The sequence below is a fragment of the Zootermopsis nevadensis genome, unplaced genomic scaffold, assembly GCF_977971745.1.
Source record: "Zootermopsis nevadensis isolate Lab colony 2312 unplaced genomic scaffold, Znev_1.0 Znev_ptg000002l, whole genome shotgun sequence".
NCBI classification, from domain to species: Eukaryota; Metazoa; Arthropoda; class Insecta; order Blattodea; family Termopsidae; genus Zootermopsis; species Zootermopsis nevadensis.
Window position 1 is genome coordinate 13921660 of NW_028259134.1, and position 25484 is coordinate 13947143.

The window sequence follows — 25484 nt, forward strand, 5'->3', positions numbered from 1 at the left end:
CATTTCAGTAGCTGCAACTACAATAAAATTAGTTTCAAGCATTGGGTTTTTTGTTTTATATGTAGTCTACATAAATAATGAAACTACTTTTGCAACATCACATTACTGTTTTGATCTATTGTAAATTCAGGTGTAGGATGTATCCAAGTGATTTTTTTAATATTTTGGATATTATAATGTTGTAAGATTAGTGTATCTCGCTATGTATGTACTGAATTCTCATATTGATATATCAGAATTTCACAGGACTATATTTTGTCGTCTTATCATCCAAGAACTCAGTGTTGCACATGTTTGTATCCATGCGCTCACCTCAGAAAGCATTTCGAGGGCAGGAAAATTAAGCAGAATGAACGGGACCTCTACTAATTATCCATAGGCGTTTAGGAATAGCGATTTGTTTGTAAAGGCATGGAGCAAACAATATCAACAACCCCGAAGCTATTCGTTACATCGATCGTGGAAAATAAGGATGAATTTGAGGAGGTAAAAACGTTTTATATATTATTCATATTGAAAGGTATGAAGGCGGCCATAATGAATTGGTTCAACTACGTTTGCATTTATCCTCGACTGTGGCGCTAGTAGTATACATTTTAGAGGGCTATTTGAAATTAAATTATCGTGTTTTTAATAAACAAAATATGTTGTGTTTGGCACCCACAGATTAGTTAAAATTGTGGTGTTCAATACTTTTCACTGTTACGTAATTATAAGTGTATTTGTTTTATCAGTGAGCCATAGTTCTAATCAGTCCTGTATGGTGTGTTTCTTTTTAACTATACAATATTACAGATTCAATTTAATTTCCTCATTTGTATAGTTTTAAGCCTTGTGATCACAGGAGTGTCCAAAGCCATGTGTCCCTCAAATGGTGGATGCAGTTTGATTTAAAGGAATGTGTGGATACAAGTGCTGAAATTAGCTGATGTATTTATTATGAACCTTTATAACTGTGAGAAACACAACAGAGAAAAATGTGCAGTGTCTTGTATCGTTTTCAGTACTTGTTGTGTAATTATAATTAGCAGTATACTTAGGTGCTGATGAATTTAATGTAAGTCATTGCCTTCATCTTTGTTAGATTTTGATGCATAATTATTTGGGCAGTAAAAGATGGGAGTTTAATATTGTGTGATTGTTTTTTATTCCATTAGAACTCAGATATTTTAGTGAATATGTTTGACAATTTTTTGTTAGTGTTTCCAAGTACTTGCAGATAGCTTAAAAAACTTATATCTGTGAATTTGCTGATGTTGGTTTGATAGGGTGTATGTAGATATTAAGTACATTTGAGGAGACATTTATTCTCGAAGTATAATTTTTCCTGTCATTTTCAGAATATAAGTTAATACATGATAGGGATAACTCTTTATGATTTTTAAATATGAAGTATTTGGCATTCATTGTTAATTAGCATAGAAGATGACCTATTAAGGTTAAAAAAGCATACAATGTGAACCTTGAATGCTACTTGATGTTTAAGAACTGATGTGAATTACTTAAGTTCCATTATAATTATTTCTAATTGAAACTCATGGCTGGTAACATACAGATTATAATAAAATAATGTGTGGTGGGATAGCATGACCACAGTACCATAACTGTGAAGTTATCAGGATGAACTTATCACCACATGCCATTTGCTTGTAAAATCCTTTAAAATTATCAAATACCAGATCAACTAATTGCAGTGATACATAGTATTTATAAAAGACTTGACAGCAGTAAAGGTTGGAACAGAGTATTCAGAATGGAAACCAATAAATGAAGGTGTTCATCATGGTTGCAGTCTTTCTCCTCTGTTATCTATAATTTGCATGAATGTCAATCAGAAAATGGTGGCTTGCATCACATAGCAACATTACTAAAAAACACATCTTTTCTCAGATCTCCAGGTAATCCTGGCAGACTTAGAGGATGAAGTGCATTGCTTAGTGTACAAGTTGTAAAACAGAGCTCATGACTTTACATGGAAATTTCTACTGTGAAGACTTACTAATGGCTTCTCAAAGGAAATACCCCCATTTACAGCAAAATTTGTATCTATAAGAAAGTTATTCAACAAGTAATTGTTTTAAATATTTTGATTATTACAGTGTATCACATATGGGAATAAAAAAGGCAAAATGTATAAATTACAACAGAGCAGTGGGAGTAATGAACCAAGTTTTCAAACTCAGTCTGATTCAGAAATGTACAAGAATTAGAGTTTATAAGACTCTTGGGATGATTCATGTTGATATGCAGCAGTGAAGTTTTCACTGTATGTGAACAACATGAAAGCAGAACTGCAGCTGCAGAGCAGCAACAATTTATTTTGTGAGAAGAGCACACAATACTTGTTTCAACTGTAAAAGGAAATTAGGCATAATGAAGGGATTAAATAGGCAACCAACCATGGAATTTGCATAAAATGACATCTAATTGGGAAACCATGCTTTTTGAATGCCTTGCTTAAGAATCATTTTCAAATTCTCTGTTACCAAAAAAAGTGATTAATATCTTCAGGGAGACCCTACAGACACTGGCATGAGATCATAACAAATCGCTGGCCTTATGATGTTGTTTGCTAGTTTCATGATACTGATTCATGAATCATTGTGGCTTGATGCATAAAAGTTATGTTAATAAGATTACTTCATTTGGAGATTGCAAGTCATTATGTTATGGTATGTTGCTACTGTAAGATCATGTAGTAATTATTAGTAAAGATACCATTCTTGTGTGATATTTCTTGGCACTTCAAAAAGAAGTTTAAACTTAGTGACATGGTTCATTGTTCCTTGTCCAGATTCTTCCTGTAGGTTTATTATGTGTGGTTACTCATGTGATGCAGATAGAAGTGATGTTCTGAAACATTAGACATGAGCTCATTGTGGTGATGAATCACAGAAGGTGTGTTATGATAGTCATTACAAACATGTCTTGACATGTGGGTGGATGGGAAGTATAATTCCATGATTTAGTTCAGCAACTATAGCAAAAAATAGTTTATGGGAAATTTGTATAGTATGGTCTTATTAAAAATAACTGGTAGGAAATGATTGTGTTTAAAAACATCTTACTTATTTACACCAGGCCTACTAAGTTTGAGAGTCTCTAGATAAATGTTTGGTTTGCATTTATTAGGTCATAGTTTGAATCCTCTCCTGGCTGGTTGACTTGAAGAGAACATTTCTTTTATCAGCCCTTTCAGTGAAGTGCCAATAAAAGATCTTGAAATTAAGCCACAACATAGGCTGTGCAATTAATACAAAACCTTTATTTTTTAGACCTATTTTAATATGTCCTTCACTTTATGCCTTGGTCTGCCAGGTAGTCTCTTTTGTATTCAGGTTTTCTTTTGTTCTAAACATGTCAACTCATCATCTGCCAGCTGTAGTACAAAATTGTCAGTCCAATTATTTGTCACATCACATTAAAACATGAATTTGTACCATCTGGACAAGCCAATAGCAGTAAATCAGATATTATTGTATTTGTGGTGTTATTATTCAAATACAACCATATACAGTAAGCAAAAGTTAGTGCTGAGTACAAAAAAAGCATTTCTTCACTTTCTTCTGGCAGGTGTACAGTTAATGTGAAAAATAAAGTTTAATTTTGTGGCAGAAAAGAAACATTCAGTATTAACTCCAGGTGCCACTGTATTAAATCATGCATTCGTTCTGTTGATATGTGACAGATGTACTTTCAAATAGTCTTTCAGTTATGGTTTCTATACATTTCTTAGGAATTTTAGGAACTACAATTTTTCTTTACCCTTTTTGATGCATATTTTTTAAATATTGGTCAGTGGAGAATAAAGTGGGATATATTTTTCTTGTGAAAATCTTACGGGAACTTGAAAGACAGATGTAGGGATAACATGTTGGAAAATTTATATGAAAAGTAAATACCCCAATAACCATGTGAGGTTTGTTTTTAAACATTGGTTTTTGTTAATGGCAGTTTGTTCATTGCTTTTTTTCTTATTTATCATTTAAATATTTGACATGATTTCACACAGAATTTTTGCTCTGTTACTGGTTATATATATTTTTGTTGCAAAATTAGCTGTGATATCACAGCATTGATCTTGACTGCAATACACTGTAGTGAATATGTACGTACTAATTCGTAATTCCTTTCAAATTTTCGATCTTTAATCCGAGGAGTCAGTTGCTAAAAACACATTTATATACATACAGATATCCAGGTAAGTGACTTCATGATGGCAATGAAGTTTCACATGAAGAGAATTATATTAATTCTTATGGAGAAGTTATTTTTATTTAATGCCACTTCACCTAACACCTGATTTTCCGGAATAAATTAAGAGTGCTGAATAAGGTTTTTCCATATTTGCTTTTTGGAATTGGTGAAGACTATAGCTAAAATCTGGCAGCGGAGACAATCTTAAATTATTCAACCCTTGGTTTTATAACTTCATTGGATATTGCATTTGCCATAATCCAGTATAGACAGTCTACATAATTATTATGTCCTCAACAAAATCTTTGTGCACTTGTAAATTATACAAACAGATTAGTCATGTAATTAATTCTTTGATTAAAGTATGAATGTGGAGTGAAATAAATTAAGTCTACAAAACTTCCCAAAACAACATAATTTATGATGAAAAAAGTATTTTGATGCATAACATGATTCTTCCAACCCAGAAGCACTGGAAATTTTTAATTTTTGTGTGAATGAGGTTTGTAATATCTGTTAGCATATTGGTTTTACTTGACCAATACTTTTAATTAAATAATGTTTATTGTAAAATTGTTTTTGTTTTAAAAATTATTGGTTTATGATCAGCTTATGTTTGTTGTGAACATTTTATGTTCTCAGAAATATGAAAGAAGTTTTAATACACTCCAGAGCCTGATATCAGGATTGTCAGAAAAAGAAGCTCAAAATGCCTTGAACAATGCTGTTTGCAAAGATAAGAACCATGAAGAAGTTTCACTTGGTCTTCTGTTCGTTATTCTAACAGAACCACAAAGTGCTGCCAAGGTGTGTATCAACAACTTTCAGACTTCATTGATTGCATGTTTGTTATTATATAGGTATAATAAAAGCTGTGGGCAATTAGGTATGTTCACTGTGTGCAGCTATTTGTTTTATTAAGTATATGAACATCATCACTTGTCACAACTGTTTCATAAATTAAAGTTCAAACAACAATATTTTTAATTATATTTATTTATTAATTACCATACTTTTAAGAATTTTTATCTTTATTGGAATGGCTCTTGGGGATTCCCAGCCTCCAGTCTAGTGGATACTAGTGGTTCTCCAAGTGGAGGTAAAGTGGACAGAGTAATGAAACTGACCACTTACCTCCATTTAGCTCTGAGCTTTACATCCAGGCCACCTGACAACATTGTAGTTAATGTTTTATAGGAATAGAGAAACTAATCATTCAGTGGAGTGAAAGGTGGATATTGGGAATTTGGATATGTTTCTGTTACAGGCAAGGTACAAAATTTGGTATTGTATAAAATGTTGGGGAATTGTATAAAATGCCAGAGAATATAAGGCAAAATATTGATTTTTTTCTTTTCTTTCCTGTCAGATATTTCCTAGGTACTCTATACATTGTCAGACATGATGCTGGCTTAGCAAAGTGAAACAAGTCTGTGCTTGTTCTTTCTTGCATTAGGTGTATAGTACTGTGCTCAGTTTATTTTTAGATTGTCATGTTAGAAGTCATTGATCATGTGGAACCTATGAAAGCAACAGGTTTATGCAGAAGTAAACAAAAGGCAAAAGTGCTGCAGCCAAAAACAGTATTTTCCTCATTGATGAATTTTATGAACAGTTAACAAGTAAAGTGATCATTGATAAAGACTTGGAAAGAAAGAAGCCTCATCATTACTGGTTGCTGAAAGGTGTGATGTGTTTGTTGTGCACAAAGAAAGAACAAACTTGTATTTCCAGTGGAAGAAGGGAGCAGTGTGGTTTTGTATGACACAGCTGACAGCAAAATGTTTGATGTCGTTCATATTTTATTGGACAATGGAAGAGAGTGAGTGATCAAGGAGCAGACAAACTTACCAGAATTTTACTCATGATACCAAAACATTTGTACAACTTTCAGAACCCTGCCAGGAAATGCAAAAAGGAGTAATTGTGAACCATTCATTTTCTCTGAATTTAATTTGTAGTCAGGTTGGCTTAATATACTCTCAGTCTCATCCAGATGGTGCTTACAACTTCATACTGGTATATTGAGATCATCTTACAAAGTTTGTGATTTTCAAAGCTCTTTAATCTAAAGGTGCAGATGAGGTATTCTGCCACTAAATTGACATATTTACATTGACAAGAGCATTGTCAGTGTTGCAAGCCTTGACAGTGGGAGGGAATTTGCAAATAAAATTTTTGTAGCCTTAAAAATTATTGGCTACAACTTACAACTGCACATAACAAGCACTGAGACATGTTGAGAGGGCTAATCATGATACTGAGAACATGTTGATGTTATAGATACATGAAAATATTTCCATTGAAGTAAGTTTATGAAGAACCACACCTTTCATGCTGGTTTTAAAAGATTGCTAAATGAGGTAGTATTTGGTAGCAAAATTAAAGTTAGTCAAACTTCCCTTAAGATATTTCTCAAAATGTTAATAGATGAATATTTATTTTCACTTAATGGTGTGCAGATTTAAAATAGAATTGTGAATTGCTACTTATGTGTATGTGAAGATGTTGAACTGAGATCACATTGTATTGTTGAATATTAAAAAATTTAAAATGGATGTAAGGCAACAAATTCATTGTTACATTTTGTTTCAGAGTTATCGTGATCTTACCCTAATCACCCGTGATGGTCTCACTCTGGTTTTGAGTCATTTAACCCAGCTTATTCTGGATCGCTACCTTCGCCTCACTGACACAGTACGGACTCAAGTATTATGGCTTGTAAGAGAAATGATTCGAAATGCAGTCACTAATGTAGATAACCTTTGCTGGAATTTAATGAGGCATGCAGCAGGAGGTGATGTCTCTTCACGAAATATTATGCTTATTGAAGCATTATTGGATATATACCAAGAAAACAGGTATACATTGTTTTTGTAGCATATTGCTAAGGGCCTGTTATGACATCTGTGGAAAAACTTTTATGAAAGCATGCCATAAATTAAATTAGTGTAAAGTTGGAATACTGTCAGATTGTTGGCATTGTTGATATTTACACATTTTTAACTCCCCAACCACTGTCACTGTTGCTGTGTGACTATGCAACTGATATAAAAATATATTTTATCATGTCAATATTTTAATTTTACCAAAACTAAAATTAAGGGTGTTGCATATATTGACACGCCGCCACTATGTACAGTGTTTCTTATCAAAAACATGCACCATACTTAAGATACTTAAGATTAAACATTGATATATTAGTGGTTTTACTCGATGTTTTTTGTATCAGACTGATTACTACTTTGTAGTTTAAATATTCAATTTTTAGGGATACATCATATGTAATAAATGTTTTTATTACATTACATTACATTACATGTTAGTGAATGCTGTGTGTAGATGTAAGAATTATATTCATATCTAAATTACAGTAGTGTGTGTACTTTTAACTTACAACAAGTTGTTCATATTACTGATGTGCATATTTTAAGTTAAGTCAGAACATTTTCTACAGGAGTCTATAATTTGGTTGTTTCAGAACGTGGTTAGACAAGTTCCCAGTGTTGATTGCTTCTGTAGTGTATGCTTACTTGCGCCTTATTGAAGACCATGCTGTCCCAGCATTGGCTCCATTAAGACATAAAGAAGTTGTTTTTGTGGTGACGCTTATCAGGGAACGTTTTGCGGATTGCCTTGTGATTGGTCGAGACTTTGTTAGACTTCTTCAAAATGTTGCCCGTATTCCAGAATTTGACCAACTCTGGAGAGATCTCCTTACAAATCCCAAATCTCTTTGTCCAACATTCACAGGTAAGTATTAAGATGTCAGTTATTACAAGTTAAAAGGCCTGTCAAAACTGAAAGCAGTGTTGTAATATGATTTTTATTGCTCTTATTTATGAAAGAATTTCATGTAATTCTCATGTTTCTTTGAGTTAAATAATTGCCAAACACATAATATAAAACATAAGGATGTACTTAATTATGTAAAGGACTGTTTTGTTGGTTCTTACGTTTCCATCTGTCCTGGTTGGTGTCAGCACATAGATAAAGTTTTTAATTATTATAACGTAGTCTTATTTTCTCATATTGTGAGTCATATATAAGAGTTCCCTATTGTCTAAATAATAACAAAAAGAGTAGTGAATAAATTATAACTGAGTGAGCTTAGAATTTATTTAAATATCTTAAATTCATTTTAAGCCATTCACATTACAGTGCATCTAGTTAACAGCTGGGATTAAAAATCTCTTACAACTTTCTTAAGGCATATTTTTTATAATTTCAGTACTCATCAGATCTTTTGAGTGAACATTTTTGCTTCACTATAAACACACATAAGATAGGACTCAATACTTTTGCTATGTGAACATAAGTAAATGTCCACAGTAATAAAAGAAAGTTGCATTGTGTATCTCCAAGTGATATTTGTAAATGCTGGTTTTATCGGTGGAAATTGAGATAAGAGGACTTGTGAAGCAAATTGATTCATCATATTAATTGTTTAATTTGACCATGTAAGATATTGTAAAATGCCATGGGTTAAACACATTCTTACCATATTATGTTCTGTTTGTCTGTGTGATATTCTAAAATTAAAATTAAAATTAAATATGTGTAATTCAGTTGTACTCTTGAAAAACCTTGCTCCATTTTTATTGTTGCATAACACCATTAGTATAAATACATATTGTGCAAGAGCTCTGTGTATTCTAATGTCAAGAGTTAATGTCACAGCTATTTGTAATTGGGCTCGAATAGGTTTTGTGGTCAGGAAGGACAGAATGTGAAGACATAATGTACAATAAATTTTTTCCATAGGTATATTACAATTGCTTCAGACACGAACATCAAGGAGGTTTCTGCAATCTCGTCTTACACCTGATATGGAGAGAAAGTTGGTATTCCTTACATCACAAGTTCGCTTTGGGTATCACAAACGCTATCAAGAATGGTTCCAGAGGCAGGTAAGAGAAAACAGTCCACTTTAAGAAGAATTTAAAGCCATGTTGTTGATGTTTAGTTTTTTAAATGTATATCAAAATGGTGTCTTTATTGTTGTTTTAATTATGCATAAAATTTATTCAGTGGACTCCTGCTTAAGCATCATAAGTAGGACCAAGTGGTAGGGTAGTTAATCAGAAAGTCCTTTATTCTGGAGTTAGGTTCTTTGTTTGGAGAAATGGTAAATGAATATTGTAAAAGGTAACAAAAATGCAGCAGATAGTGAAAAATTATTACTGGCATTTATTAAAAGTAGCAGTGATTTGTCACAGATTTGCCATACAATATACTGTTATAGTGGAAAAGTTTCTTTTAAAACCATATCAAAAGAATATTTGACATGGAACTTTAATAGGTAAATAATTTAATACATTATCAAAGGAAAATAAATTAACAAGTCTGTCTGAATTTTTGATTACTATAATTACTGTATCTGAAGAAACTCTTGGTGAAAAGGTGGTTAAAGTGGAGAGCCAGTTTAGAGGTCTATAGTTGTCCATTGTAGTTGTCACAAGTTTGAAACAAATATGTTGATTGGGGTTTGAGGCTTTCATAGCAGTAAAAATGTGAATTTTGTTCTTGGTTGTGATGTATAGTCATGTAGGTGATTACCAACATTTTGGAGGAATGTATTGCCTTCTTTTACCCTGAAGATGGAAGTGATATGTTTCTCTGAAACAGCAGTCATATACAGTACTAGATGACATTACCACAGTCTGTCCACTCCCATATTGGTTATTGTTTGTGTCTGCCATACTTCAAGACTTTTGCTTGATACTGCTGATGTGATAGAAATGTTCCATAGGTAAAAAAAATACATAAGTGGGAAAGACATGCAATCAGATATTTTTGATATACTTACATTTTTCCTTTTCAAGAAATAAGCAATAAAAATTAATCAGACATTGAATCTTATTTTGTTAAAATTCTTTTAGATTTCAGTGAACTATAAGAAAATAATGCATTAATGATATATGTTGTACAGTTTACTGATCCGGGATATTTACTGAGTTTTATTTAAGGACAGGTCACGAGAATAGTCCGGATATTCAGCACTGCTAATCTCCCCCTAGTCACCTTTCCTCCATCTCATTACTTGTCACACTACTGAATTTTCTGATGGTAGGAGAATAATACATTTTGTACTGGTTGTATTTATATTGACTATTCTAATTTTTTACAGTATTTGGCTACTCCTGAGTCACAGTCTCTTCGCTGTGACTTAATCCGTTTTATTGTCGGAGTAATTCATCCAACAAATGAATTGCTCTGTTCAGACATAATCCCACGATGGGCAGTCATTGGTTGGCTTTTGACAACATGCACCTCAAGTGTGGCTGCATCCAATGCAAAACTTGCACTTTTCTATGACTGGTTGTTTTTTGAGGCTGATAAGGATAACATCATGAATATAGGTGAGTGTCAATTTATTTGCCTAATGGATTCAGATACGTGTGGCTTTATGACATTTTACTTTTCTAAACAGTATTGTGGTTGGAGTTATGAAACCTTTTCTAGACTGAGGGTGATTCATACAGTCCTTCTTGACATACAAGTGAATGTACAGACCAATATGCCATGCACTTTGCACTGTGCTGTGAAAATGTATTAGGGAATGGAAGTGAAATTCCACTCATTCTTTATTTAAACACTAGTTGAGGTGAATGGTCAGCTTTTTGCTCCATTTTACCCCATTGGAGTTCTAGAAACCCTTTGGACCACAGACTGGGTGGACCACAGATCATGCATTTCCAGGAATTCAACCTTGGTTATTCAGTGTGTTATTTACTTGTTAAGCTGTAATAAGTTTTAAAATATGGCGTGTTGCATCCATTTCATATTTGTAACCTGTCCTTCCTTTTGGGTTGATAATCATAGTTTTCTTGGGACACGGACATCTTACATTTTGCATAATATTCCAGTCACTTTAGTTTACTCATTTTTGTTTCCTATATTGCACCTATTTTCTCAATTGTCATTGAATTTCACTGATCCAGTTCTATTTTCTCCTTATCAAATTTCTTAGATGAAATGTCACCATTTTTATTGTGTTCATCCCCTTCATCTTCAGCCATGCCTAATGCAGTAGTTCATAATAAAATTAACTGTCCCCTGCAGCACTTATCATGCAAAAATATACTATATAAAAATTACTTACATAACTGGACTGACAGTTGCAGGATATTTTGGATTTAAATGGCTTGGCAGAGGTCTAATATATACCAAATTCTTTTGCCATAATAACTTAGTCTTCATATTTTTGTTCCAGAACCAGCCATTCTTGTTATGCATCATTCAATGCGATCACATCCAGCTGTCACAGCCACGTTACTTGATTTTTTATGCAGAGTAAGTGTGTTACATTAATGCTTTGTTGTATAGGAATTTCTTAACTTTTCATTCTCTTTGATTTTGATGCTGAAGTTTGTCATACTGGATTTATTTTTCAGATCATTCCAAATTTTTACCCTTTGTTAGCTGACAAAGTGCGTGCTGGGATTTTTTCATCTCTTCGCCAAATATTGGAAAAAAGAGTGTTACCAACTTTATTTCCCCTTTTTGATAATCCAAAGCTTGACCGAGAACTGAGAACAATGGTCAGAGAAGCATTCAAGGAATTCTGCCTCCCACCAACTACAGAAGGTAATTTTATTTCTATTATACTTGTAATTCTACTGCATTGCATCATCAATTATTGACCTATTTGTCTCCAGTGACATATATCGTTGTTTTCTTTGTCGTTCTTTTAATCACTAACTAGCTATTTAATTGCACTTTCTTTGTCATGAAGGCTGTTCTGATTTACAGACTGTCTTGAAAAATACATTTGTAGTTGGTCACTTTATTTTGCTGGTATAGGCATTAGTAACTACTTAATAGAATGTCTTTATTATTTGTGTTTATGTAAATTAAATTAATAAACTTAGTGAGATGTAAATTACTCATACAGTTATTCCATTAACAACCTTAATTCTTAAAATGCCATATCTTCCAAATGATTGTCTTTCAGACATGTATTTATTAAAACTTTGTTGCTTGAATTGAGCCCAAAAACACATTCTTGAACTTTGGGCATCCTATTGCAGGATGTCCTGTAAAATATGAGCATAGTGCTAAAGGAAACAGGTGTAGAAACACTGTGTACTGCAAGAACCTAGTGGTTAGCAGATTTATCCTGATTTATAAATAATTACAATGCTGTATAACTCTGTTCTCTGTTGGATGACCAGATTCTTGTAGTTATGAGCAAACTGAATAATAAAATTTCTGTTTTTATATAAAAGTTTTTTATGTAGTATGTTTTTAAAAATGTTTGTTGTTTAATAACTTTACATGTGTGTGTACTGAATTTGAAGGTAAAGAAGACTTCAACTCAGCTGTTCATTTGAACACAAAGGAAGAACCTATAGAACAAATGTTGGATGGCCAAGAGAATCATACACCATCTAATAATCATGTTGGTGATTCAGAACCAACATTCAGTGATGACGAGGAAGAAGCAGCGATTCCAGCAACTAATCCCATCCCACGAAGTACTGAGGATGATGATGATGATGATGACATTCCACTAGGTGATGCAAGAAGTCAGTCTTTACCTGTTATGACTTTGTGGCTAATTTAGAATTGTAAAATAAGGCACATAATTTGCTTACGCTTATCTTACTGCATGAATAAGATACACTCTTCCTGGCTGGATGATCTGTTGCAAATTTGCTTCTTGGGGATCCAGCTTATAAGAAATGAAGTTGGGAACTTTACATTCTGTCTGTATGCGTGTGTGTGTGTAACATCTGGGAAATAATTTTTTCACAGTTATTTCTTTTAAAATGTGAGCATTTTGTGTATTTAAATGTGAATGTGTTCTTTGGGGGATTAAGCACTTGGTTACTTGTTCACAGTTTTTTCAGCCTTCATTGTGTTTCTTCAGACATAAAGTGTCACCCTTGTCATTGTTTGATACATTAACAAACGTGTTCTATTTTTTATATTAATTTTATGTGTTTAGTTTGTGTTTTACCATTCTGCTTGCATTAGGTTTTAGCCTACTTTCCTTCCTTAAGGAAAAATGTATGCTTATTGATTATCATGCTATCTGTGAGTGAGTGTGTGTGTGTGTCATTCAGCTTTTAAACTAATTGACCGATTCTTAAACAATTTGGTATGAGCAATACAAAATCAGAGGCTACCCCAGCTTTGAATATTTTAATTTCCTACAGTAACAAAAGACATGTTAGATGCCACTTAATACTGGATTTCAAAATGATGTATGGTGATGGATCTTTTGTTGAGGCAGTTTTTTTTGTAAAATGTAAAAAGCAATGTGGATGTAGTAGTGAGAATATTTTTTAGCTTTCAGTTTAATAGCAGTAACTAATGGATCGTTAGAGCTAGGAATATGAAATTTTGCATCGAGATGGATTATAAACATTAAAATAACACAATAAGGGTGACCTATAACATATTTATAGTTACAAGAAATTAATGAAGTCTGAAATGAATAGATTTCAGTCATATAACCAACTGTTTGACCTGAGTGGTGGTCAGAAAAATTTGTCTTTCTTCGTGTTCCTTTTGAAATTTGTAGGATGTTACTATCTTTCCTGCAAACACTCTTTGCCTTCTAAATTAAAATGTAAGTAATGAGATAAAATCAAGCTAGGGAAAAAATCTCAGTTTCTGGAAACATATTTGAATCTCGAACCTCTGGTAACAGATGCAATGCTAGTGAAAATTATGTCCAGATACTTATTGCTAAACTTTATAATTATTAATTTGTAATTCTTGCTGTAATCACATTAATAACACGTTTGAAGGAAAGTAGGTATCATAAGTTCTTCCCAGAACATCGTTTTAAAGTTTTAGAACATATTGTGTACCCACAAAAGGAAATACGAGAGCTGAAAACTTATCTGCCAAACCCATAATATTATCATTGCTGACTCTAATTTTTACCACTTGGTTATGGTTAAAATTAGTGTTAAGAAACAGATTTTGGGTTTGTGCAGAATCAGACATAAATTCTCATAAGCTGAATTGTTGATTGAAAACATTATAATGAGAACTTGTAACTTTAAATAATTGGGGTAGACATTTGTGTAGTGATTAATACAGTAGATTATGAAGTTTAGGCCTAAATGTGTAAAGTTTTAAAGCACCATTTAAATGCTGATGTCAATTTATTTCCCAATAATATTACACTATTTGTAAACAAAGTATTGTGTATGGTTTTAATGCTTTTACTTAACATTATCCAACTTTCACTTATTACTGTTGCAAAGAGGGGAGACTATGTCTCTGTGGAATAGCAACTTTTAATGGGCTGGTAACTGACTTTGTTCATTTTGATGGAGGACAATAAATATTATTAAGAAGGTGATTAGTTGTGCATATCAGTAAAACACATATAGTGCTGGCTTACAATTTAAAATTGCTAAACACTGCATATGATAAATACATCTTCTTGCTATTTAAACTTATCCAGTGTAGTTCATACTGTTTATTATTTTATTTAAATTGTGCTAAATTTTAGTCTGTAATGGAAATAAGTTTTGCTTTTGAGACAGTAATTACAAAGTTACCCAAAAATGACAGTAGGAAAATATTGTAACGTGGGTCGGCGTTGCGACCTTGGATTGTCAACCCTGATTTATTCACGTCAAATTAAATCACTTACAGTGGTCTGCACATACAGTCAACTCTCTACAACAACACACTCGAGTCTCTGTGCACACATACACACACATTCTCTCGCATTGTCCATCGAGTCTATCTGGTCTCCGAGCTCCGCTCTTCACACTCTTCTCTTACTCGGTATCGGCCCGTAGCACCCCACTGGACTCTCGCTGGCTCCTCAGCCGCCCCGGTCCACGTACCCGGTGCTCGTTCACGTAGCCGACCCGTCCTTACTCGGCGTCGGCCCGTAGCACCCCACTGGACTCTCGCTGGCTCCTCAGCCGCCCCGGTCCACGTACCCGGTGCTCGCTCACGTAGCCGACCCGTCCTTACTCGGCGTCGGCCCGTAGCACCCCACTGGACTCTCGCTGGCTCCTCAGCCACCCCGGTCCACGTAGCCGACCCGTCCTTACTCGGCGCCACACCAGACCTCTCGTTGGCTCCTCAGCCGCCCCGTCCTTACTCGTCGTCACACCAGTGTCCGCAACAGCATATCGCTTGCAACTCACACTCTCCCTTTCCAACCACAACTCCACTCTACAACACTCTCTCTTTCCAACTCTACTCTCAAAGCAACCAACCAACCAACCAACCAAAGAAGCTAACTGAGGGCAGAGGCCTGCGCAAGCGCAAGCATCGTCCCTACCTAGGTGAAACCATTCCTGCGCACAAGACGCATTGCTGGAAATGGTAAACGGTCGTAATATAAGAACGGAAATTTTGCTAACGCTAACGGGGTTACTCTCAAAGCAACCAACCAACCAAAAAGCTAACTGAGGGCGGAGGCCTGCGCAAGCGCAAGCATCGTCCCTACCTAGGTGAAACCATTCCTGCGCACAAGGCGCATTGCTGGAAATGGTAAACAGTCTTAATATAAGAAACGGAAATTTTGCTATCGCTAACAGGGTTACGTCGTGGCGGGAGCCTCGACCATTCAAACTGGGATCCGTTGCTGCTGATGGGAGGTCATCCCGTCAGGCAAGTTGTCCAAAGGAATTTGGTTGGTTGGATCTCCGGGGTTTGAACCCAGAGAGGGAGGGGCCGTTTCGGCTGAAGGCCTCTGCGGCATGGGGGGAAGATCACTTCAGCTGATGGCCTCCATGATCGGGGGGAGGGTGGCGGGCCGTGCCCCTATTAAGTTATACCCTGGCATTCGCCTTACAACTGAGGAAAAGCACGGAAAACCTCAGTCAGGGTAGCCGAGTAGTCTAACCACTCGTTGTGCCGACTTGGCCGTCTTTTGGGGACGGCCTCGGCTGGCCTGCTGAACATCGGTCGCCCTCGGTTGGCCTTCGGCGACCTCTGGCAGCCCTCGTTCGACACGAGTCCCACTGGACACAACCAAAAAGCTAACTGAGGGCGGAGGCCTGCGCAAGCGCAAGCATCGTCCCTACCTCTCTCCAGGCTGTGCCGGTGGGGGTCTCGTCCGTTGTCGCCGCATCCACTCACAAATACAAATATACAAATATACAAATACAACAATGTCTATGCAACAATGCTAAACGCAACAATTATAAATGAATACAACAATGTCATTAAACAGACACAACAATGCCAGACACAATAATGTCTAACGCAACAATGGCTATAAACAAATACAACAATGCCAAATATAACAATGTCTATAAACGGTTACAACAATGCCAGACGCGACAATGTCAATAAACAGACAACTAAACTGTTTATTGACATTGTTATGCTGCTCTCAAGGCAACACGTCACAATATTTTTATTGCATTACTTAACAAATTTGAACAAGTGACAGTAACAAATTATGACACTTTTAAATTAATGTTGACATTCTAATACCCCATATACCATAATATGCATAAGTTTAAACATGTTAACTTATAATAAATGAGCTGACTGATGTGAAAGAGGAAAATTATTTGTTTTAATTTTCCATAAATTATGTTGACTTATACAATTGTGTTATTTCTGATAGCCTTGAAATGGACTTAACAGTGTGGTAGTATTTAATCACAATGAAAATAAAAATTGGAAGATGCGAAATGAAGGAATGTAAATGCCTCGCTGCATAATTGGGAATAAAACTATTGTGGTAATTCAGAATTAAAGTTTCTGGTTTTCCAAAAAGGGTTCATATTTTGGATCTCTTTTAATGGCTTGTAATTTTCATATTTGCTTTCTAATAAGTTTTCATGTAAATATTTCTTTTTGTAATGTTATCTCTGGAACTTGTTAAGAGGATTGCTGTTTGTTGGTGTTCATCTTCATTGTCTTAATTTGTATGTATTATACACATATATATGTTATGCTGGCCAACTAACACATCTGTAATACATCAATGTGTAAATATGTATTCATCTGCTATTGTACATACTGCTTGTCTTAGCTTTGCTTAGTTTACCACAGAATTCTTGGGCTTAGCTTTTGTGTACACAGATAGCAGTATTGTTTTTCTCATTATGCTAAATGTAATGTGTGTGTTGTGTGTGTCTTTGTTTCAGCAAAAGTGAGATTAAAAGAGAAACCTACTGTGTCTGAAGGGAAACTTCAAGAGAGTGAACTGTATATAGTACAACAATTAGATGGAGAAATACGGGTTGCTGTGGAAACATTGCATCTAGAACGTGACAATGAAGCAAAGTATGTAAACATTGGTGCTGTTCCTTTAATTATATAAATATTACTTTAAGCAAAATTCTGTTTACTGTAATGAGCCTTAGTTAAATGGGAATTGGGGGATTTAAATGGCTGTACTACTGGATACTGACCATACTGTTACTCTGGAATTTAACACTTCAGAGGTATGGTACTGTGACACCCAGCCACCTGGGTCGTACATAAGCCATGGCTTGTGGTGGACAAGACTGGACTAAAAAAGGCAAATTACTTGTTAGTATTTATGGCTGTTTAGCCAAGAGGTTGATATGTTCTGTGTTAGTAGTGAAATCTTGTGCAATGTATAGATCTGTGGCTTTTCATTTATATAGTTTAGTGTTTGTTGAAAATGAGTGATGTCATCTTATTAGAAGTAAATGATTGTTTGTTACTCCACATGTAATAAATGACTGCAGTCATTTCTCACTTTTATCCAATCATGCTTCATAAAATAATGATTATCAAAAATTAGGTTTTCTGTTCACAATACTTCAATGTAAACAGAATATAAGTGATGCAAATTCTTGGTCACTTACAGTATAAAACTTGAGCCCTTGACTTAAACAGTGAATGCCCAAATAAAAACTGTGCCATGTAAGGCTGTGCTATACCAGGAAATTGATTTCTGGTTACTTATTGCAGAGGTCCATGTTCACTCCTGGGTTAATGTATGTAGGATTTGTCATGAAAAAATTGGCACTAAAGCAGATTTGTTTCACAGAATTTTTGATTTTCATTTCCATTCATCACTCCACATCAATGTTCGACCTGTGTCTTTCTTTACCATCATCAAGGCTAATATAGTAGGGGCATTTGAGTCTGCAGTATCAACAGACTTGTTTATAAAATGCAGTTATCTGTCGTCTTCTTTATTTAGTATTTTTAATGCCTTTGGAAATCCAAGTTTCATGTGTTACAGAAAAAGTAATAAAATGTAACACAGACATTTTTGTTCATGTGGATGGATACCTAATCATGGTTCATTTTAGTAAAACAGGTTAACTTGTTTAGGAAATGTTTTACTTTGGAACATTCTGCATAGTTTATTCTTAGTTATTAGTTCACTTTAGTTGCAAAACAATAGATGAGTATCTGGGTCTGCATACTAAGTGATGTATCTTTATTTCTTGCTTTAGGTGTCAAGCAATGGAAAGGTTGGTGCAGTTGGTTATTCAAGAAGAAGATATGGATGCTGAAGTAATTTCTCTATTGGGCTCATGTCTGTGCACTGTTTTGAAAGAGCAATTGGAAGGAAAAGTTTTTCCAGTCGAAGTTAATGATGAGTACGTTGGTTAATTAAGTGAGATTGAGGTTCTCACATTGACATGCTTGAAGGTGGTTGTCTCCAGAGATATAGCATCATGTAGTCTGATATATATTGACTGACATTTTAGAGGAGCTTACTGCCTCCATCATATGGGTGATGAATGATACTAATGATGGAGGCAGTAGTCTTCTCTAAATTGCTGGTCAGCATCTACCAGACTGTGTGGTGCAACACACCAGAAGACAGCCACTGTCTCAGATTAGATTAATTCACCCATGTAATATTTTACATCTTCAAGTCTTAAAATTGGAATATGTGCACAATCATATGTGTGCATAAATACACCACAGACTTTCAAATTTATGTGTATATGTTCACAGTGTGATTACAACAACTACCCAAATATAAGGTATCTGATTTAAAGTGGCATCCCAAAATTAGTTGCTTAAAAGTGGAAAAGTTTTATAATGTGAGGAATACAGTAATTCCAGGAAAACACTTTTGCGTGTGTGTCTTTGCATGTTTACTGATACAGTTAGAATGAAATGACCTGATAAATTCTAGCTGTATGCATCTGACATGAGTAATGTTCAGTTATGTACTGGGAACATTTTGATTGCTTATTGCATCAGTGTACCATTGCTGGCTTCACCTATGAATGTTTTAGATGTTAAGTTTTCATCAGGTTTACATCAACATTACTTGTACACACTTCTTAATATAAATATTTTGTTTGAACCAGGGCACAGCACCAGCAACACATCTCAGGACATGCACGAAGACAATATCTCACCACCCAGCTAGACACAACAATACTTTCTTGAAGATTTTAACATGTTTTCGCTATTCAGTTCTAGAGTTGTGGGTTTTAAAGAATAGACAATGGGAAAAAGTCCTGACAATCAATAATTTTAAGATTTTTTCACTTTGTTCTACTGTTTATGATTCATCTGTTTCTGTTGCTATTGCTTTTACCCTACAAAATTAATGATCATTACATTCATTATGAGGTGCAGTGACTTGTTTGTGCAAATAGAGTTGTTATTAAACTGGTGACAATTTGTTGACAATTGAAACATGTCATTCATAGGTGATACTAATAGCTAACTAGTGATACAATGGAACATTGATGGATTAGGCACTAGAAATTGTTGTGTAAGACATGACTGCACATTAAACACAAGATTATGTATTTTTAGACCCTTTTATTTTTCTACATCTTCAGGAGTGCCTTCCATTGCCTTTCTGTATACCTCCTGTGGTTACAGGTATTTCACTTCTTATCTTCCTGAATATGATTTTACCTGTAGTTTATTTCTTTTATCAATACTCATATTCATTGCCTAATGTTAGTAGTAGCTGTGAGTAATGTGTGTATTGCATTTGTAAATCTGTTTTATTAACTTACAGAACACTTGAGGACAGTATAGGTCGCCCATTGTTTGTTATGTTTCGCAATGTAGTGCAACTCCCAGAGGATGATCTACGTAGACACCCTATCTTATCTGTACTTGCAGAAATGTCAAGCCACCAACCAAGAGTAGGCTATCTGCTTCTGTATTTTCTTAAAGCTTGGTAAGTTTTAAAAACTTAAGGCATAAAATGAACACATTTTGGAGCAATATTTATATCTGCTTTTAAATGTTAGGCATGAGGAATTTCATAATATATAGTCTTCATCTGATATTTTTTAAGTTAATTAAATTAAGAAGAGTGGAACAAGTGACATGCATGAAGGAACAGATTATAAAATTTTTGAGAATGAGTAGGTTGTGAAAATGCGAATTGGATTTAAATGACTCAGGATAACCCAGTGGTAAGCTTTTGTGAAACTTTGGTTTTTATAAAAGCATAGAAGTCCTTGATTAGCTGAATGCTTGCCTAAAGAGAACATTCAGCCATGTCATTTAGTTAAACGTGGACTAGTGTACATAAAATGTGTGTCAGTATAAACTGTGATAAAACATACCGTTTGTTTTTTCCCTTCCAGTAAATTAAATGATGGAAAGTCATCAGCATACAGTGAATTCTGTCAAGTGCTAGACAAAGAACTAGAAAGCTGCTTGCTTAGTGATCTGAAGGTAAAGTAGTAGTAGTAGTAGTGGCTGTGTATTTTGTCTTGGCATTGGTTGATTGATTGAATCATTATGCTTATTTGATACTGTACTAAAGCTTGTGTTTCTTAATTGCTCAGCTGTGCCAGGAAGATGATGTGAACCTGTTTTGCTGGCTTGTACCTGAAGTATACATTCAGTTTCCATCAGTTGCAATTGGTCATGCCCAACTCCTTCACTTGGTTGTATCAACGGTGGATGCAGCCCAGTTACAGGACTTCGTATGTCACATTCTACAAGGGCGCCTTGTTATGTTCCGTTCAGACTCTTTCCGAGCGCTGCTGTCAGCCAGTTTGTCATGGGAAACATTTGAACAGTATTGCCTTTGGCAGTTAGTCACAGCCCATGGGATCCCTATAGACTACGTTTTACCTATCTTGCCAAGGTTGGAATTTTCAAGTCATGCAGAAGCCCTAACATCAATTTTGCTCATGTTGAAACAGGAAAGGTATGTTCCTATCTTAGTACTCCTTTAGTTTATGAGAACAATGAGAAATCTTTTATCAGCAGTTTCTTCTGAAATTATATTTATTATTTTGACTGGTTTCATAATACATTGAACTTCAGTATTGCTTTGCTTTACTGTGTGTTCATTTACTGCTTTATAATCCTCAGCACTGGCTGCCTTGTATCATTCTAGAATACTCTGTGTTAATTAGAAAGGGCAGTTCAGATTTTTCCTTTGTATTATTACAATGGGGTGAAACTACGTCTCTGTGGAACTACAGCTAATAATAGGCCCATTGTCCATCCCTTAGATGATGCATGAATTAATATGGAGCAGTGGTGGATTGATGGGAAAACTGAAGTACTTGGACAAAAAACCTGTCCCACTGCCACTTTTCCACCAAAAATACCACTGCACTGTCCTGGGCATAAACTTGGACCTCCATTGTGAGAAGCTGGCCATTAACTGTGCTGTGGCAGAGCCTCAAAATTTTTCATTTACTTTACATATACTTTTTTATTTTAGCTACATCAGTACTGCCTGCAGTTTTTTCTCCTGGTATCAATACGGTTTTAGAGGAACAAAGTTTATTTTATTGTTAATATACTAAGGAATTTTAAGCAAATGTTTTTAGTACATGAATTTTTATGTACTATTTACATCATATTCAGTCATTATACCCGAGATCATTCCCAGTAAGAAATGTCATACAAACATATATATTAGCCTGGTTAAACTTGTAGCAATTGTAATTTTGTGGCTGCAAATTATTATTCAGATTTCCGTTGTTCTTAGCAGTAATTTGAACTGCTTCTCAATAGATGGAACCAGTGATCATTAGTTCACTGTTAGATGCTACCAATGGCAGATTTATTTTATATTTCTTTGTCTTTATTTGCCATGGTGTTTATGTATCATGGCTGTATTTGTTGTTGATTTTTTTTGCAAAAAATTGTGATCACATGTGACACACACATTGTTTTGTGAGAGTTATGGTGGTGGAGTTGTAGGAATTTCTGTTCATGGTCCCAGAAGTGATATGTGTGTACACATGTTTGCATGTGCATGCATTTAGGTCATAATTACATAGGGTACAATGATTTATATGTAATTAAAATATGTGCATAAAATTCCCACATGTTTCTCTTTGCATGTTTCAACACAGACCTACAGCTGAGTTACTGAAACATCTACTGTCTCGTGAAGTACGACCTCCACAGGATGTGTTTGTAGTTTCTACACTTAAATATTGGTGTCAAGAACATGAAGAAAAGTTGGGAGAGTTAATGGCCAATCTGTTAAGTAGTCGGTACCCTAATACCTCCCCGAATAAACGAAAACGTGGTGGTGGGGGAGCAAACAGAGCTGGTTTGGGAGCAGGTGCTGGCCCTCCAAGTGCAGAGCAAGTGCTTGGACATCTAGACCAGTTAAGACAATGTTGTCGGCAGAACAATTTTCACCTATATAGCTTGGACTCCATGCAAAGGGCATTACAGCAGGCTCAGAGTTTGTGCACAGACATTCAGCGGAAGAAGTTTAGTGATTTGTTTGCTTTAGCTGAGGTGGATGAAGTGGAAGCTGCCACACCAAAACCTTCGGGTGGCAGTAAAGTGAGTGCAGCTGGGAGGGGAAGGAAGGGTGTTTCCAGCAATAGCAGCAGTGGTGGAACCAAAGGAGCTACTACTAGTAAAAGTAGAGCAGCCACAAAAGAAGTGTCAGATAGTTCGGAAGAAAGCAGTGAAGTAAGTAACGTTTGCAATGAATTAAGTAAACAACATACTGGGAACAGAAGCCAAATGTTCTTTGCCACGAACACCAGAATCTGCCATTGAACATGATCCTGAGCCATTTCCAATCACCTCCCATTCTCACAAGTAATGCATTTATTTTAATGTTACATAAATTAAAAAAGTGCTGAGGTGATGAAAAAAATTGTTTGATAATTGTATGTGTAAAGCCTCTGTTTTTCCTGTTACATGATGGTCTGCCATATTTGAAATCTGCAGTACTATTCCCACTGTTTCTATTAGTAAACTGCCAAGTCGTATTATATGCATATATCTGCTACAAAACTACAGTTTTGTTCCAAATATTTTTGGGGATGTACTTCTGATAAATTATGTATTATTCACAGCCAAATTTTGTGTATAGTGGTAAAATGTGGGTTGAATGTTTTGAGATATTCAAAAACCATTATAATCTACTACAACCTGTCATTATTTGTGTTCATTCTGTTGGCCAGATTTTCGTTTTCTTCCATGTAGTATTCAACGGGGAGATTTGTGAATAATGTAAGTTCTACCTGGAATTTCTCTGTTTTTTTAAGGCTTTGGTAAGTTGCCATACATTCTCTTGTTTCAGGAGGAAGAAATAGTGAAACCCAGACATTCTAAGAAGAGGAAAAAGGTAAATCCCGTTGGCTCAGACAGTGATTGACCCATCACCATTGTGAACTGTGGCAATATACTCTGGGGACACTATGGCTGTATCTTTGCCACCATTTTATACCATGAGGAAACAGTTTTTATACATTCTTCAGTGAAACACATTGTAAGAACACTGATCGAATTACTGTACATTTTGAAAACTGGATAATGGTTTTGAAAGTATGTCAAAATTAAACAAGTCACATTATTTGTTGTGAATGCAAAATAATGATGTTATCTATTATATTCTGTTACTTTAATAGGAACCTGGTTTTTGAATAATAGATTTTTCATAGATATTACATACCAGCGGTATTTTATGAGGAACTGTTTCATACACTCAAAGAATATGGATTTTGAGATAATATCAACTGGTGATGCCAGTTCTCCTTATTTTAGATCCATATTTGTGTTGATGTAAATGGCATCCCACATTGGGAATTTGAATGGATGAGAATGTTACGTGTATGCATGTTTGTAATATAATATGTTGTGTTTGTTTTGAATGATTGTACAGTATGTTACTGTTCATACAGTAAATTGCATCTCATTGGCTTCATTTACCATGAATTGTCCTTGTAAATTATTTGTTTTGTGGGAATATGAGTTTAATAGTTCACAAGGATTTCTTAATTGTGTACACATATTTCTTGTAAATAAATGCACAGAAACTTTTGTACATTTCCTAGCATAATACATGTGAATATTATGTTTTTTAAATTAAAACATTACATTACAATACTGTCTCTTGTTTGACTCAAAATGGTACCTAAAACTAACAGTTACAGTCTATGATCAATTTTAGGCAACAAAAATAGTAAAATGAAACATGCATACAAATAAATGCATCTATGATGGTTATTTGAAATAGCATATTTGTAATACCTCTCTGTTCTGTTCCTAACCCATGTATATATGTAATATGAATGTACATTTCGTAATACTGTACAGTTGTTGGTGCAGGTGGGTAAATTTTTTCTGTTATGATCATAGATTAATACCAACATAAAGATTGGTAACTCAGTGCTGTAGTTTGGCACCATAATTGGTGTATGACATCACACAACTTTTGTTCATAACATACACTTGAAAGTCACATAAAACACTGTTTTTCATTTGCTGTGATTTATTTTAAATGTGTAACAGTGAATAATACTGAAGTTTTCAGTTGTTCACACATGCACACAAGAGAAAAAAATGTCAGTAAACCAGAGAATTCCTTCAACCAGTTTACAACTGCTGAGCTTAAGACATCTCCAGATAATCTGAGGACTTTAATAAATAACTCACTAACCCAGAGGTCCCCAACCTTTTTGTGCCTACAGGCACATTTGAGAGTTTATGAGATCATGGGGAGCACCATCCAATTAACAAAGCCAAATTTTCTTTTATCTGGACAAATAAGATATGGACACCAAATAATACGCAAAACAACACCACGTTTAATGATACAAGAAACCATGCAATCAAAAATACATACTTTTATAAGTACAATTATTATTACTTAAGTGGGAAGTTAGTGTGATGTTTGGTGCTCATTTCATTGGCCAATTTTTCAAATATGGGAGTGTAGGATGATGTTGCTGCTTGCAAACAATCGTCAAGATGGGCCTCAGTAAGTCGAGATCTGCGCTTTGATTTCATAATGTTCACGGTTGAACGGCCTTCATTATTCAGTATAACCTCTTTTCGTAACAATGCGGGCACCCAAAAAAAAGCCTTGGCGGGTGCCCGCAGGCACCGCGTTGGGGACCACTGCTCTAACCACCTAAGGAAAAAACATTTGC

The 25484-nt window shown here is 35.0% G+C and overlaps 1 protein-coding gene and 1 long non-coding RNA gene across 3 annotated transcripts; both read left to right on the plus strand.

Annotated features, from left to right (window-relative positions):
• Nucleotides 1-198: 198 nt before the first annotated feature.
• On the plus strand, nucleotides 199-24436 carry IntS3 (integrator complex subunit 3). Of its 2 annotated transcripts, none has more exons than XM_022077991.2 (16): nucleotides 199-486; nucleotides 4840-5004; nucleotides 6793-7058; nucleotides 7679-7950; nucleotides 8962-9107; nucleotides 10328-10559; nucleotides 11414-11493; nucleotides 11595-11787; nucleotides 12501-12728; nucleotides 17289-17427; nucleotides 18579-18725; nucleotides 20120-20284; nucleotides 20700-20790; nucleotides 20904-21271; nucleotides 22437-23013; nucleotides 23633-24436. In XM_022077991.2, the coding sequence occupies exons 1-16, from the start codon at nucleotides 412-414 to the stop codon at nucleotides 23705-23707; spliced, it is 3219 nt and encodes a 1072-aa protein (XP_021933683.1). In that variant the 5' UTR covers nucleotides 199-411; the 3' UTR covers nucleotides 23708-24436. The 2 variants fall into 2 exon arrangements, with proteins under 2 accessions (XP_021933683.1, XP_021933684.1); XM_022077992.2 differs by having other exon boundaries at nucleotides 200-486; nucleotides 12501-12716.
• Nucleotides 18732-19907, plus strand: LOC110836611 (uncharacterized). The gene is made up of 2 exons (XR_002545381.2): nucleotides 18732-19118; nucleotides 19452-19907. It is a non-coding gene; the product is annotated as an uncharacterized LOC110836611 (long non-coding RNA).
• Nucleotides 24437-25484: the final 1048 nt, after the last annotated feature.

Bases quoted from the DNA above. Each gene is read 5' to 3' on its own strand.
- IntS3 (XM_022077991.2), top strand. From the start codon at position 412: ATGGAGCAAACAATATCAACAACCCCGAAGCTATTCGTTACATCGATC. The intron at 17,428-18,578 runs GTATGTAAACAT...TTCTTGCTTTAG, and splicing joins GAACGTGACAATGAAGCAAA to GTGTCAAGCAATGGAAAGGT. The intron at 18,726-20,119 runs GTACGTTGGTTA...ATTAACTTACAG, and splicing joins CCAGTCGAAGTTAATGATGA to AACACTTGAGGACAGTATAG.